General features: G+C 41.9%; 1 protein-coding gene across 2 annotated transcripts in view; it reads right to left on the reverse strand.

The window, feature by feature from the left end:
* Window positions 1-204: 204 nt before the first annotated feature.
* The window catches only part of slit1a (slit homolog 1a), a 115,170-nt gene continuing 99,492 nt past the window's right edge, over window positions 205-15,882 (reverse strand). For both annotated transcript variants that reach the window (XM_084391495.1, XM_084391494.1), the window contains 8 exons: window positions 15,626-15,719; window positions 14,890-15,027; window positions 8,870-9,098; window positions 7,980-8,110; window positions 7,543-7,697; window positions 6,075-6,363; window positions 5,782-5,993; window positions 205-1,855 (listed from right to left, as the gene is read on the reverse strand). In XM_084391495.1, the coding sequence (XP_084247621.1) occupies window positions 1,617-1,855; window positions 5,782-5,993; window positions 6,075-6,363; window positions 7,543-7,697; window positions 7,980-8,110; window positions 8,870-9,098; window positions 14,890-15,027; window positions 15,626-15,719 (1,487 nt within the window). In that variant the 3' untranslated portion in view covers window positions 205-1,616. The remainder of the gene's footprint in view (window positions 1,856-5,781; window positions 5,994-6,074; window positions 6,364-7,542; window positions 7,698-7,979; window positions 8,111-8,869; window positions 9,099-14,889; window positions 15,028-15,625; window positions 15,720-15,882) is intronic.

Below are 15,882 nucleotides of genomic sequence, written 5' to 3' on the forward strand. Positions count from 1 at the left end.
TGTATGGAGAATTGAGTTACTTCACTAAAGAAGAATTAACTAAACCATGACTGCATTTTTCTGAGCAATTGACGTGCTCTTTATTATGAGGACTGGATGGTAATTACACTATTAAAAATGCCTTAATCTCAATAACCTCTTTTTCCTCTTGGCGTTCTTCACAACTCAAAATCAGCTTTCTATCTGGACAGGTCTTAAAATAAATAATTACAAAAATCAAGCACAAAAGATATTTTAAATGTGGTATTCACATGGAAGACAACATTTACGATAAAAATGAAATTAAAATAAAAAAAAAACTTCCGAAACAATCAATCAACACTGGCTCCTATTACGATAAGGCTAATAGGCTAATTATCATCTATGCTTTCGGCCAGTTTCTTGTAAGCAAAGTGAAATAAATGACCGAATAAAACACCAAAAAAGTCACCAGATTTCACAACTGCTGTCTTGATAATAAAATCCTGAAAACAAATTTATTCTTTAACATATAAAAATACTATACCAAAATGAAATACAAATATATATTAGAATCTGTTAAGCATTTCTGTATAAAGTGAAGGTCTAGGGAAGTTAGGAAAAGGAAATCAAAGCGGAAAAACAAACACCCACCGAAATTAAATGAAATAAGCCAAACTGCACTTATTCACGGTTTAATTCTAGGACGATGTTCGTGGCGATGGTGAGCGCGGAGGTAATACTGTCGGAGTCGTTGCGGTCGCGTCAGTGGATGGGAGGTCGGAGTGTACAGTGTCGTGGTCATAACCCATAGTCATCATATTGTACCCCTCGAACAGCTTCACCTCTGACCCCTGTTCAACTGCAGTGGCACTGCACACTCAGCAGCGGTTCGGTAAGCGATGGCTCGGCAGTGCTAACATTAACCACAATCCGGACATCACATGACGATGAGCATGCATCTTAGACGACGGCGTGACGAGATCTATCTAGCGCTTGATTTCAGCTCTCCCTTACATTCGGTCCAGGCTCTGTTTGAGGTAATGGAATGACGAAACACTATGGAATAGATCCTTCTTTGAAAGTCGAACTATTATAAAGAAGCTCCCGAAGGGTAACTCTACGCTACGGCGCCAGGAGTGTCTCTTCGCGGTCAGATGGAGGGGCTTCTGGGTGGTTTTGGCCCCCCCCCCGTGTCGTTTATTAATGAGTGGAAGAGTCCCATAACACACAAAACCATTGGAAATATCTGGTTTGACAGCATGTGGTTCCATGCAAAATCTCCCGCCGTACTTGTGATTCACATGCTCTACTTTACCAGCGTGTCGCTGAGGATGTATTTTACCACACGGGTATATCGTACATATAGTGCATGTTCCTTTCATCACCATTTCGGAGCGTTATCTGCTCAAATACATGTCCAGCACTGCAGAGAGAGTCATCATTTTCTTCTAATACATGACTAATGTTCTGCTTTAGGCCTAAAACAAGCCTCCGCTTGCCCTTCTGTCAGCAGAGTTGGTGTTATTTGACCCTTTTACGGGTTGAAATGTCAGGTTGTGGTGGGGATATAAAGGTTGTGTGGGGTGGGGCAGGGGGTATGTCTGTATTTGTCAGTTGCTGTGTTGTTGTGATGGCTCTTTCTGTGGTGGTGTGGTCTACATGCACCCCGCGCAGCCACACTTGACGGTCTTCTCCACCTCCTCGCTGAAGGACGAGCCGTCGCTGCACTCGAAGGTGTGTGTTCTCCTCTTCATGCGCTGGCTGGCGCAGCAGGAGCCGGAGGCGCAGACGCCGCTGCACTCCACCCACGACACCATGCGTGTGGTCTGGCAGATGGAGTAACCCCGCTGGACCTGGTAGAAGTCCCGCACCGGCTCCCCGTGGCACTCGGACTCTACAGCAGAACGGCAAACAAAAGACACATTTAACTCTTTCCCTGCTAGCGTTTTCTTGAAAGAAGTTTCCAGCTAGCGTCAGCATTTTTTATCATTTTCACTAAAGTTTCATGGCCCCCAGAATATTTGGTATGAATATGAATAGAAGTTTCATTAAAAAAAAAAAAGTTAGTCATGTAATCAGTTACAAATCTATGGAAGCTTGTTTCCGCCACTGAATAATAAATAAATAATAATAATTGCGACTTTTTATCTCACAATTCAGAATTGTGAGAAAATAAAGTTGCAATTCTGAGAAATAAAGTCGCAGTTGCGAGATATAAAGTCGCAATTCTGAGAAATAAAGTCGCAATTCTGAGAAATAAAGTCGCAATTGGGAGAAATAAAGTCGCAATTGCGATATAAAGTCGCAATTCTGAGAAATAAAGTCGCAATTGGGAGATATAAAGTCGCAATTCTGAGAAATAAAGTCGCAATTCTGAGAAATAAAGTCGCAATTGGGAGATATAAAGTCAGAATTGTGAGAAATAAAGTCGCAATTTTGAGAAATAAAGTCGCAATTGGGAGATATAAAGTCGCAATTCTGAGATATAAAGTCGCAATTCTGAGAAATAAAGTCGCAATTGGGAGATATAAAGTCAGAATTGTGAGAAATAAAGTCGCAATTTTGAGAAATAAAGTCACAATTGCGATATAAAGTCGCAATTCTGAGAAATAAAGTCGCAATTGGGAGATATAAAGTCGCAATTCTGAGAAATAAAGTCAGAATTCTGAGAAATAAAGTCGCAATTTTGAGAAATAAAGTCGCAATTGCGATATAAAGTCGCAATTCTGAGAAATAAAGTCGCAATTGGGAGATATAAAGTCGCAATTCTGAGAAATAAAGTCGCAATTCTGAGAAATAAAGTCGCAATTGGGAGATATAAAGTCAGAATTGTGAGAAATAAAGTCGCAATTTTGAGAAATAAAGTCGCAATTGGGAGATATAAAGTCGCAATTCTGAGATATAAAGTCGCAATTCTGAGAAATAAAGTCGCAATTGGGAGATATAAAGTCAGAATTGTGAGAAATAAAGTCGCAATTTTGAGAAATAAAGTCACAATTGCGATATAAAGTCGCAATTCTGAGAAATAAAGTCGCAATTGGGAGATATAAAGTCGCAATTCTGAGAAATAAAGTCGCAATTGGGAGATATAAAGTCGCAATTCTGAGAAATAAAGTCGCAATTGGGAGATATAAAGTCGCAATTCTGAGAAATAAAGTCGCAATTGGGAGATATAAAGTCAGAATTGTGAGAAATAAAGTCGCAATTTTGAGAAATAAAGTCACAATTGCGATATAAAGTCGCAATTCTGAGAAATAAAGTCGCAATTGGGAGATATAAAGTCGCAATTCTGAGAAATAAAGTCACAATTGCGATATAAAGTCGCAATTCTGAGAAATAAAGTCGCAATTGGGAGATATAAAGTCGCAATTCTGAGAAATAAAGTCGCAATTGGGAGATATAAAGTCGCAATTCTGAGAAATAAAGTCGCAATTGCGATATAAAGTCGCAATTCTGAGAAATAAAGTCGCAATTGGGAGATATAAAGTCAAAATTGTGAGAAATAAAGTCACAATTTTGAGAAATAAAGTTGCATTTGTGAGATATAAAGTCGCAATTCTGAGAAATAAAGTTGCAATTTTGAGAAATAAAGTCACAATTGCGAGATATAAAGTTGCAATTCTGAGATATAAAGTTGCAATTCTGAGATATAAAGTTGCAATTCTGAGATATAAAGTCTGAATTGTGAGATATAAACTATTCTGAGGTAAAAAAAAAAAAAAAAAAAGTCTGTCTTTTTTTTCCTTAGAATTGGACTTTATATCTCACAATTCTGAGAAAAGATGTCAGAATTGCGAGATATAAACTTGCAATTATGTGTTATAAAGTCAGAATTGTGAGATAAAAAGTCGCAATTATCTTTTAAAATGTTTTATTTTGTGGCGGAAAGTCGGAAACAAGCTTCCATACAAATCTATTGGGCCAAGATAGTTTCTGAGATGAGTAATATCTTTAATAAGGAGTTGGTACTGGATCCTTTATTTTTGATCCTTGGTCTGCCGGATAAAGCTTTGATTTTATCAGAAGAAAAAAGGTTGTATAATCTTCTTCCTTTTGCTGCTAGGAAAAACACATTACTGAGGTGGATAAGTGGCAAGACTCCGACTATATCGGGTTGGCACAAGATTTTGATGGAACTTATTCCGCTGGAAAACTTAACTTGTTTAGTTAATGTTCAGCCAGACCAGTTGTATAGTGTCTGGAAACCCTATATCAATAATCTAGGGGCTGAACTGTCAACTATTCTGCAGAAAGGTTTTCCCACTCAAGTGCCTTAAGTGAGAACATAATGCTTTTGAAATTGTAATGTACCTTTTTCTTTTTACTCTTTAGGTGGCCTAGGTTAAATGTGCTTGGTACCATTTATGCTGTTTTTTATTATTTAATTTTTTTTATCGTGGTTGGAATTTGTGTTGTGCTTTGTTAAAGTTGGAAAATGTTCAATAAATATATTTATAATTTTTTTTTTTTAAGTTGAAAAACTTTTTTTAAGTTTAAGTTTTTTAACACTGAAAAAATCGTGTTCCCCGTGGCACTCGGACTCTACAACAGAACAAACAGCATACAAAAGGACATTTAATTTAATATTCAACAATATTATTGATCTCCTACATTGACACCATTATATGAGAACTGAACTGAGCTGGACGATGACATCACGGTTTACTCCAGAGCGGCTATATATATATATATATATATATATATAAATGAACTAAATTAATAACTTTTGATTACAACAAAAATAAACCATCACTGAATTACTTAAGCTGGACTGTGATGCGTAATAGCGCCCCCTATCATGTACAGTAAGAGCAAAAATACGGAAAGCCAGAGATTTCCGTCAGTGGCGGGGAAAGAGTTAATAACAGTAAACTGACGGATCTATCCACAGCGATGGCCGCTTTCTAACCACTAGACTTTGTGAAGCTTTCGAAACTTTGCATATCATTCGTTTCAGAGCATGTATCAAACTGCTAAAGTCATGTGATTTCAGTAAACAAAGTTTCGTTAAACCGTTTCAAAATTCAATGAGGAATTTTGGATCTCTTTACATTTTTTACTATTTCCCCGGCATTTATGACGCAAGGCTTCCCCGCCGTTGACGCGTTGTTCCACCAATGACTGAGTGTATTCGCTATTTAACGTAGGAGGCACTGTTACGCGTCTTCTACAGATCTCCATCTGTGTTTTGATCATCGTTTTGAACCCCATCTGAAAGCAGAGGCTTTGTTCTTTCTTTTGTTATATTGATTGTAGAGTTCGGTACTGAAATTAAAAAAATTGTGATGCACACTGTTGAGCGGAATCATAAACACCTCTGATTGGCCGTTGTGTTCACGCGCTCATCGGATTTGTCTGTGATTGGCTACAATGATCAACGCACGGGTGCGTTTGAGAACACACGGAAGTGTTTGAAAGTGTTTTGGAAGTGAAGTAAACAGGAGCGGGAGCGTTTGAAAGCACATCGGGAGTCTATCAGTGGACCTGCTTTCAAACGCTCCCGTCTGTATCTGTGCAAGCCATGTGTTTTCACAGACATATCTGATGCGCGAGGTGTTTATGATTCCGCTCAAAGCGTCACATTTTTTAAATGTTGGTGTTTGTCTGAAAGAAGAATGTCGTATACACCGATGATGGCTTGAGGGTGAGTGGAAATCATGGGCTAATTTACATTTTTGGGTGAACTATCCCTTTAAACAGCAGGCCTCACCAGTTTGTGTTGTTTCAAGTGCTTTGAAACAGTGAAACATTTTGCGAAGCAATTGGTTCAATAAATTCCAAGTTTGATACTTCACATACGTTGTGCATTAGTTCTCTTACCCTTGTCGCACAGCTCCCCGCTGTAGCCCACCTCACAGTGGCAGTAGGCCTCTCCGCTGTCAGAGATCTGACAGTGACCGTGTTTGCACTGCAGTCTTCTGCATGGGTTGAAGAGTTCTTCCTGCTGGTTACACAGGGCTCCATGAAAACCCTCCTGGCATTCACAGCGGTACGACTGCGTGTCCATTGGAATACACCTTCCGTGGACACACCTGTGCAAAGCCAATGACAGAATTAGAGCATTACGTGTTGCGTGTCGGATCGGAATATTTCACTTCAGGAACTGGACTGACTTGCTGCCCAGGCAGGGGTTGGCTGAGGGCTGGTCACAGTGCTGCCCGCTCCACCCGGGCTGGCAGTGGCACACGGGGCCCGTGGCGGTGTTGGGCTGGCAGATGCCGTGCAGGCAGTATATCTTTCGGCAGGGCTCACATCCGGGCACCACACCAGGCTTCATCTGGGTTTTGGTGAAGTCTTGTAGCTCATTATTGATGTAAAGGTTCTGAATGCAGCCGTGGAAACTGGAGCCGTTCTGGATCTGCCATACACGAGGAGCCGTGGGGTGGACGCTGACCGGCATGCCTTGTTAAGAGAGAGAAAGTGCTGTGAGAGCAGAGTTGGGAAGAAGTAACACACATACAGCAGAACACTGATGCCAGTTACGGCCAATGTTGTGCGGTGGGGTCCCAGACAGAAACATAGTGTCGGCCCAGATCCGGCCCACATCTGGTACACGTGGATTCCACACATGGATTGCCCACTGAAGCTCAGCAGGGTTGAGTCTGGTCAGAACCTGGATGGGAGACTCCTGGGAAAACTAGGTTGCTTCTGGAAGAGGTGTTAGTGAGGCCAGTAGGGGGCGCTGCTCACCCTGTGGTCTGTGTGGGTCCTAACGCCCCAGTGTAGTGATGGGGACACTATACTGTCAAAGACCACCATCATTCAGACCGAGGTCCTGACTCTCTGTGGTCATTAAAAATTTACCCATTGGCCTCTGTCCATCATGGCCTCCTGATCATCCCCATACTGATTGGCTTCATCACTGTCTCCTCTCCACCAATAAGCTGGTATGTGTGTGTGTGTGGTGTGTGTTCTGGCGCACTATGGCTGCTGTCGCATCATCAGGTGGAGCTGCACACCGGTGGTGACTGGGAGATCCCCCCTTCCATGTGTACCCAGAAAAACGTTATATAAATGTAACTAATTATTATTAATTACTATTTTACCAGATGTGGGCCAGATCTGGCCCGACTCCATGTTGCTGTCTGGGTCAGCACTCTTGGATGGCCTCTCATCCATCAAATATGAGTAGAGTAACAGTATACCAAGGGTTCTTCACATCCGGTCCTGGTGGAGTTTAGCTCAAACCCACTTACCTATAGGTTTCTGGTAATCCGGAAGACCTTGATTAGAGTTGCAGCTAAACTCTGCATGACACTTGACCTCCAGAAGCTGGATTGAAGATCCCCAGACACCAACATAGAGTCAGCCCAGATCCAGCCCACATCTGGTACGTGTGGAACACATGTGTACCAGATGTGGGCCGGATCTGGGCCGACACTATGTTGGTGTCTGGGGATCCTCAACCATGATCAGGCCTAGAACTTTTCAGCTTTTGTTTCACTCTACTTGTGCATTATAAACACCAAGAGCAATGGAACGGAGAGCATGTGTCATGTCTAGGTGGTTTCATTGGTGATTGACAGTATTGCACAGTCACGATGGCTGTGATGGAGACGGATATCAATGGTGCACTCCTACCTCCCACATATAGTGGAGCTTCTCCCCTCAAGGGCTGCACTTTACCAAAGCTGTCCATGGTTGTTGGGATGCCACCATCTATGGAAAGGTTCACCATCTGGTCAAAGGTCACCAGTTCTACAGTGTGGAACTGACCATCATTGATGGTCTCAGTACTGAGTGTAAAACAAACATGAAAGATTATTGATTCCATATTTAATTTGCATCAACAGTGTTTAATTTGTAGTAGTTTGCTGAGTGGAAATTTAAAATGACTTTTAGTGACATCAATGGTCAAAAATAAATAAATGGTGCATCTTATTCCAACGTACCTTTTATTCTCAAATAATAAATTTTGAAGCATTATCATGGATTTATCAATATCGTGCACATCTTCATAATTAATAATGTCCCTGCATGCCAACATTCGATTTTAATTGAAAAAAACTCTAGCTCACCTGTAGATTGCATGGCTTTGTTGGCTGCCAGGGTCATAGCTGACTTTAACATGACCTTCATCAAGCTCCACAGCAATATGGTCATTGTCTCCATTGTACAGAAGAATGCCATTGTCTTCTGCTGTGGACACCTGTAGACAAACCAAAAATCTATCATCAAAAGATAAACCTGATGGTAACACTCTGATGAACATTCTGTTGACTATAAGTAACTTTGGATCTAAATGTCAACTAACTCTCATTAGAGTATTAGTAGACTGTTTGCTTAATATCTGCACTTTATTCTGCACTTTAATATAACACTTTATTGTGATGCTCCTCCAACAGACATTATACTGACTATAAGTAACTTTGCAGGTACGTCAACTTATTCTAACCCTAACCCTACCAGTCTATTAATAATCTAATGAGAGATAGTAGACATGTAGGTGCAAAGTTACTTGTTAAAAGTTACACTTGTCCAGTTTCGTCTGGAATGCGGCTCAGACCACCTCCTGAAGTGGTTTGAGCGATCGGATTCAAATCCGTCTCGAATGCGTTTCGGAGGGCATTTACACCTGGTCTTTTCATGATCGGATAGCTATCCGATCTGAGAAAACGGATGAAGTGGCCAGGTGTAAACAGCCCCTTATAGTCAACAGAAGAATGTGTTGAAGGGATCATCAAAATAAAGTAAAACCAATCTAACCACAGTGACCACCTAGTTTGCCTTTGCCAAGAAATGGACCTTGTCACTAGACTGGTAACCTGTTATAAAGCACACTTACAAAACCTCTATACACAGCTGCTTTCACTAATTCTGTATACCTGATACCACGTGAACAATGTTATACAATAACACTGACAAATTTCATCCAGTATTTGTTCAAAGTTCGGGCTTGGCTGAATACCTGTAGCGTGATGTTGGCTTGAGGCCAGTTCTTCAGGTCACTCAGTAGCAGGTAGGAGTCTCGGTCCACGAAGTTGACACTGACCAACTTTTCACAGCGTGGTCCACCAAACCCTGCCAGGCACTGGCACAGTGGATGACCACCCCGCTCCACACAGGGGGCGTTGTTCTGGCAGTCGGCCAGCTCGCAGAGAGAGCGCGGAGTCGATGGCACTTCACAGAGCTGTCCACTGCACACAAAATGTTCCAGATCAAATTTGATTGTGATTTTCTCAGTCATGCATGTTCCTTTGCTGGAGTGAACATCGATTAGAAGCATGCATGAAACTGCAATTTGCAGATTAATGTGGGACTTTCTTCTCTCAATGTCTGAATCACATTTGTAGATAATAGCAGACACGCAATCAATTAAATATCTTAAAGATGACAATACACACCATTGGAACCCCACAGGTGGTTATAGGGAAAAGTTGTGGACACCTGAAGCAGCACAAAAAACATCCACAGTGCCATCACCTAATCTTACCTGATAACCAGCAGCACTGCAAACAGCCAGAACACGCTCACTGTAAAATAAACCATGACCAAGGACTTACTTCAGCTGCTCGTACCCGTAATCTCGCTCTTTCGGTCACTATCCAAAGATCATGACCATAGGTGAGGGTCAGGAACATTGATTCATTGGTCAATTGAGAGTTTTGCCCACATGCTCAGCTCCACATGGATTACACACATGCCAGATGTGGGCCGGATCTGGGCCGACACTATAGGGGCTTTTGCACCGGATAGTTCTAGAAACTAGCCACCACAGTGGTTCCCCGAGAACTAATGGTTCCCTTAGGAACGTTTTTCTGGTTGCATTCGCAGTAGGAACTCTGAAGTGATGTAAACCGCTCTTGTTGTGACCTTTATTTTGACGGCGCTGAGAACGCCAGAGCCTGAGCTCATAGTACTCGCATTCTCCGTGTTCATTAGTTTACGATCTGTCTAACACTCCTGTCTAACACTAGCCTAGAAATCTAGATGCACCATACCTTTTATTTTGCAGCCAGTGTCATCTAGCAACTCTCCGTTGGCTTGCGAGCTGGAAAAACCAAACTCTAGTCAGGCCAATCACGGCGTGTACCTAACGTGTACTTAACATAATGACGGCAGAGTTGCGACGGTACCGTGTGAATTCCCTGCTACTTGAAAACAAAGAAGAGCTGCTGCTGCTGGCGAACAGCGGTCTGTCCAATCGGCTTTTGCCGCCACTCTGGAAAGACTTGGAGTTAAGCTTTTCTTTGAGAAAAGAACAAAGAACGGCACTGAAGTCATTCTTAAATAAGGAAGATGTGTTCTGAGTTTTGTCGACCGGATACCGCAAAAGTTTAATCTATCAACTAGGGAAAACGCTCTGGTTGGTTGTAGCGCTGTCCTATTGCGTGCAGAGGGAATCTGAAAGACAAGCGTTTATCCCGCCCGTCGGATTGAGCCGTGCCAATGGTGAGTTCCCAGACCTAACATCTTGATGTGGGTCTGGCTTGTCAGGCTAGTCTAATACGTTATTAGACAGAACTGTTATACATAGAAAGTAGACAATAATGAAAAGGTATGTTAGCGTATGGCGTGTGGTTGATGTCCAGTGTTGCTAACTGAGCAGAAATACATAATCATGTGTCTCTTGGTCCCCTCAAAGTTGCGTTGGATTTTCTCCTCAGCGTAAAGGAGAAGAGGCCCATCCATCACTGTTCCATGTTCGTAGAGTTAGTTTCGCCAAAATCCGGGTACTTCCGCCAATTGTTCAAGGAACTATGAAAAGGTTCCTCCGGTGCGAAAGCCCCTTATGTTGCTGTCTGGGCCTTCACCATTACAGCCTGGTGCAGTCACCTCATTACTGCTGCCAATGCCCCGATCCACCCACCAATCTCATGCTCTGACCTGCCCTTAGTCGTGAACAACACCCTGAGGTATGTTCGTAAACTCCTACACTTGGAGAAGGAACTTACTCCTTACGCAAAGAGGACAACCTACTGACTGAGGCCTCTTTCTGAGATGCGTTTTGGTCGATCGGATCACAAATAGACGAGTGAGACACTTATCTGTTAACGCCAGGCGTTTTAATCCGTCTCGTTCGTCCACTTTCGACCGCTCCTGTCCTGATTACGTTAAGGGGATGGTCAATGGGCGGGTCCCTTTGCTTCCGTCAAGTTTAAATCCCGTCTGACAAGCGCACTTCCCAATAACCCATCCCGCAATGAATGCGCATTAGTTCAGTAGGTGGAGAGTAGACGGTCTTTAGGGGCTGTCTGAACACATTCGACCACATGAGCGTTTACACCAAGAAAGCAATCCGGTCGAATGTGTTTTCCAGTACCTCTGCAAGTGGTGGAAAGTGGACAAGCTCAAAATGAGTTATACCCAGTTTCCACCTGTATTAAGTGTCATCCACTTGTGATCCGATCGACCAAAACGCATCTAAATACCAGGTGGAATGATATGATACCATGGATTGATACTATGGCCTCAGATATGGAGGTCCAGACTCTCATCCCAAACTGCCAGAGAGTGCATTGAAGGTCACGGTTAGCAAATGCCACCCTGAGGCCACTCCACTGCTCAGCTGGGCCTTGAGATTCTGTCCATGAATTTCTCCAACAGCATAGGTGAGAAAGGACAGCCTTGGTGGAGTCCGACACCAACTGAGAACAAGCTTGACTTGTTGCAGAGAGTGCGGACGAACCTCTAGCACAAGCTGTATAGAGGCTATGCGTGTGACGTCACCGTCGGCCGGAGTGACTGCGGTTACACACACTGAGTGGCAGCATTTCAGCGTGAATGCCGTCTGTATTCGCTGTATAGACGTTCGAACTTGAGTGTGTGGGCCAGTACTTCCGGTGATCTGACAGCGAGAGCGGGAGACAACAGCGACCGAGTTCCATTACCAGAGAGATCATTTTTTACAATGAGTGTTTTTAGGATTCAAGAGAGGCGACTTGCCTTTCAGAGGGTGACAGCCTCAGCACTTCATTGTTGTGTGCCGTTATGTACCGTTTCGTCACATTATTACAACAAAGAAGTCAGCTGTCATGTATTCCCCGTTGACGCTGCGGTACGGGCTGAGTGGATGCAGAAGGTCCGGAGGGATGACTTCAACCCGACCAAATGTTTAAATGCATATAATTTTCAGTGTATTTCACCTGTGTGTTTCTATGCTTTCTATTACTGCATTTATTTTGTGCAAGTGAGATGAGTAAAGATCTGTTTCATAAATCATTATCTGTCTGGTGTTTATAAGCAGCACATACAGTATTTTACTACGTGTAAAATATACACAAACTTACCTATATTAAATTGTTTGTGGTACCTACAGTTAAAAATGTAAATGTAAAATATTTGATGATAATATTGATCGAGCAATTAAAAATATATGTGCAGAATTGAGAAAATAGTATTAATGGAGATAAATTGTAGCCTATCTCAGGGCAAACGTGTGAATGTTCACGGTGCATTTTATGCAAACAACTCTAATCGTAGTTGTAACTATATTTACATTAGGCATAATTGTCACTGAGTATGCGTATGCAGCATGAGTCAAACACAATCTTCTGTTCGTGAACAGTTGTATTTCATTCATTAATCTGACTATGCATCCGTGCATTTAATTGCCATTGGCCAGTGTGATAGTAATATGGATCTTAGAAGAATTTTAAGTGATATAATTGATTCTATAAACAACTATAAAAGATCATTTTCGGCTTTCTCCGGCTCCCTGCACCGGGCGTAATGCGAAACCGGAAGTGTCTACCCCCACACTCGCTGATCGGAAATCCAACATGGCGGCCACGTGCAACTAGCCTATACACATCTAAAATGAGAAAGAGCTTTGAGATTGAACAACTAGCTTTGACAAGAAATCAGAGGTGTATTTTCACAGACTGCTGAAAGCTACAGAACAGAGAAGTGAATGGATCCGCAGCAATTCACAGAAACTGGATCCAGGCAGAGAAAGGAGGATTTGCAGTTATCATTTAGTGTCAATATGTTGAATTATGGGGTAAAATCACACCCTATATATATTGTATTGTTATATATTGTATTGACAACACATCAATTTAATATTTACCATCATGTATTCTGCATAACTGGATGTTTTTAAATAAACACTGATAAAAAAACTACACAAGTTTTAGTGCTGGACGATATGATGATATATATAACACTGATATAAGTGATCACATGGATTTAGACCTATATTGTATTTATATAAAGCGTTCACAGGCAAATGTGCTTTATGTTTTTCCCCGGCGTTGAAATCAGGATCATATAAATGTGAGGAAACACGATTCCTGCTGAATGTTAATATCCATGATCTCTGGATCTTTGGTAAGTTGTAAGGAACACTATATCGAGTCCAAGCTTTAGTTTAAACTGATAAGCATTTGTTTTACTGGCGTTTTCTCGGTTTCCCCTGTTAAATCCAGTCACGCAGCAGCTCTTCTGTCACTCAGTCCGGCTGTTCCGGCGGGAAAGTGACGTCAATACAGTCCCTCTATAAGGACCAGATAAAATGCACAAGTGGAATCCATTCTCCCATAGTTCTCCCAACAAAACACCTCAGTGAACACCAGGACAGCCCAACAACATCCAGGGCCTTTAGCATCTCAGGGTGATCTTCAACTAAGTAACAACAAGAGCTTTTTGTTTAGTGTTTTCCATATCATAGACAGAGTTTTTAAGTCCGTAGCTGATGCTCTTGGATTCTTCTTCTTCTTCTGCCCAGTCAGTCATGTCTGCAGGACGGCCTCCTCTAGGGAAAGCAGTTGTGCTTTCTTAATTTATAGACAATACATAGACTGCACTATAAATGTTTATGCAGTGTGTTCTATAAAGTCATGAGAACATAACATCATTTGTGTGTTTGCCTGCTGTTGTGACTGGTTAAAGATTAAATACAATTTTATAACCAATTCATGCAAAATACATTTTTCCCCTCTGTAACTATGGCACGAATATTTCACTGTATGAAAGAAACAGGTTTTAAGTTCAAGGCAAGATCTTAAAGGTGCACTGTGTAATATTTAGGAGGATCTGTTGACAGAAATGCAATATCATATTCATAAAAATGTTTTCAGTGGTGTATATAGACCTTACATAATGAACCGTTGTGTGTTTATTAGCTTAGAATGAGGCATTTCTCTCTACACACACCGCAGGTCCGCTTACATCGACGTTTCTACGGTGGCCCTGATCGGACAAACACGTTTCATCACTGTGTTGTTCTTCGTGTAAAGAAGCTTCAGCTAAAGTCAGCGAATAAAACACTGACACAATGATGAACAAGTCACAATAATATTCACAATAACATATCGTTTCACTGAATAATTAAGTAAACCTAATTTCTTAATTTATCTTCCTGTCGGCCACCGTAACTTCTGTTGGGTGCAATTCGCAACCTCACCACTAGATGCCGCTAAAAATCACACACTGCACCTTTAAGCAAATCACCTCAGCTTTCTGGATGACTAGTAAGAAATCGTCTAGGATCAGGTGATCACAGACTGTAAAATGAGTTCCCTAAAGAGATCAACTGTACACTTCTTAAATCTAATAACGGTGAAAGAGTTGGAGAAAGTTTGGCTTTTTTTGAAACACTCAACTGAGGGAACAGAAATGACTTCTGAATGATGAATATCACCAGACAGCAACATAGTGTCGGCCCACATCTGGTACATGTGGACTCCACACGCACCAGATGTGGGCCGGATCTGGGCCGGATCTATGTTGATGTCTAGGTCATAACAAAAGCACTTCCCACGAGTAATGTGAGGCACTCCAGCGTACAGATCCACGTCAACACACACACTTATCGAGGCAGATAAAGTCCCTCTAGAACAAAAGAAAATGCACTTTTTTTTTTTGCAAACATACAACACTGACATTAGTTTCAGTCTTTCAAAAGATGAAGTGTCTGGATCACTGGTGACGTGGGGTTCATCCCACAGATGTTGAAACGCACAGATAATGGTGTATAGAACTGACCTGAAGCCCTTCGGACAAACACAGGAGTACCCGTTGACCTCGTCCACACACTGCGCCCCATTCTGACACCTGTGGTCCTTACAGTCATCATAGTTCACACTGCAGTCGTCACCCACATAACCAGGTGCACATATACACCTGAGTCAAACACACGTGCACATGTTAAACACACCACTGTACACAAACATTATGGAGCTCTTTGAAAAGATTAGATTTTATTAGCTAAAGAGGACCTATTGTGTCCTTTTCCAAAGTCTTGATGTTGTTTCTGGGCATTACTAAAACAGGTTTTCCTGCTTGGATGTTGATTTTTTCTGATTATTTTCGACTCTGATTGGTCGGCTGGAGCAGTGTGTTGTGATTGGTCGGCTGGAGCAGTGTGTTGTGATTGGTCGAGCGCTTCAAGTGTGTTTGGGAAAACCCGCCCCTTACCATAACCGCTAGTTTAACACACTACTAACTAACTCAACTAGGCCCCGCCCCTTTATTCTGCGTATGAATTATTATAATGAGGAATATTGTGACGTGTTCGTTCCCGGAAGAAACTCAAGACTACAGTGGAGGCGTTTCAGGAGTTCAGAAACACTGACACTGATATAGAGAAGAACTGGAGCTTCTTCATGATCACACAGCAACACTACACACTAAAGAGAGATGAAGATGGAGAAAAGCAGAATAGATCCTCTTTAATTAAAAGGCTGTTACTCATCTACTGGGTTAAAAGAGATGTGGTTACTTTGGGCCAGTGACTGTGATGAAGCAGGTTGACTGGTGCTTGCAGGGACTGCGAGTAGAAGCGCACATATCCTCCATATCCTCACACATCTCCCCTACACACACACACACACATTTGTAAGTTTAGGGATATAACAATTAGCTTACAAGAGTTTAAGACAAAAGACTGGAAAATTCTTTGATTTAAAGAAAACACAAATGTATACGTTCAGACAGTAATACTAAGGGCCCCAATATACTTCAAGCTAAATTGAAAAG

Source organism: Rutilus rutilus, assembly GCF_951802725.1.
Source record: "Rutilus rutilus genome assembly, chromosome: 20".
In the NCBI taxonomy this organism is placed as follows: domain Eukaryota; kingdom Metazoa; phylum Chordata; class Actinopteri; order Cypriniformes; family Leuciscidae; genus Rutilus; species Rutilus rutilus.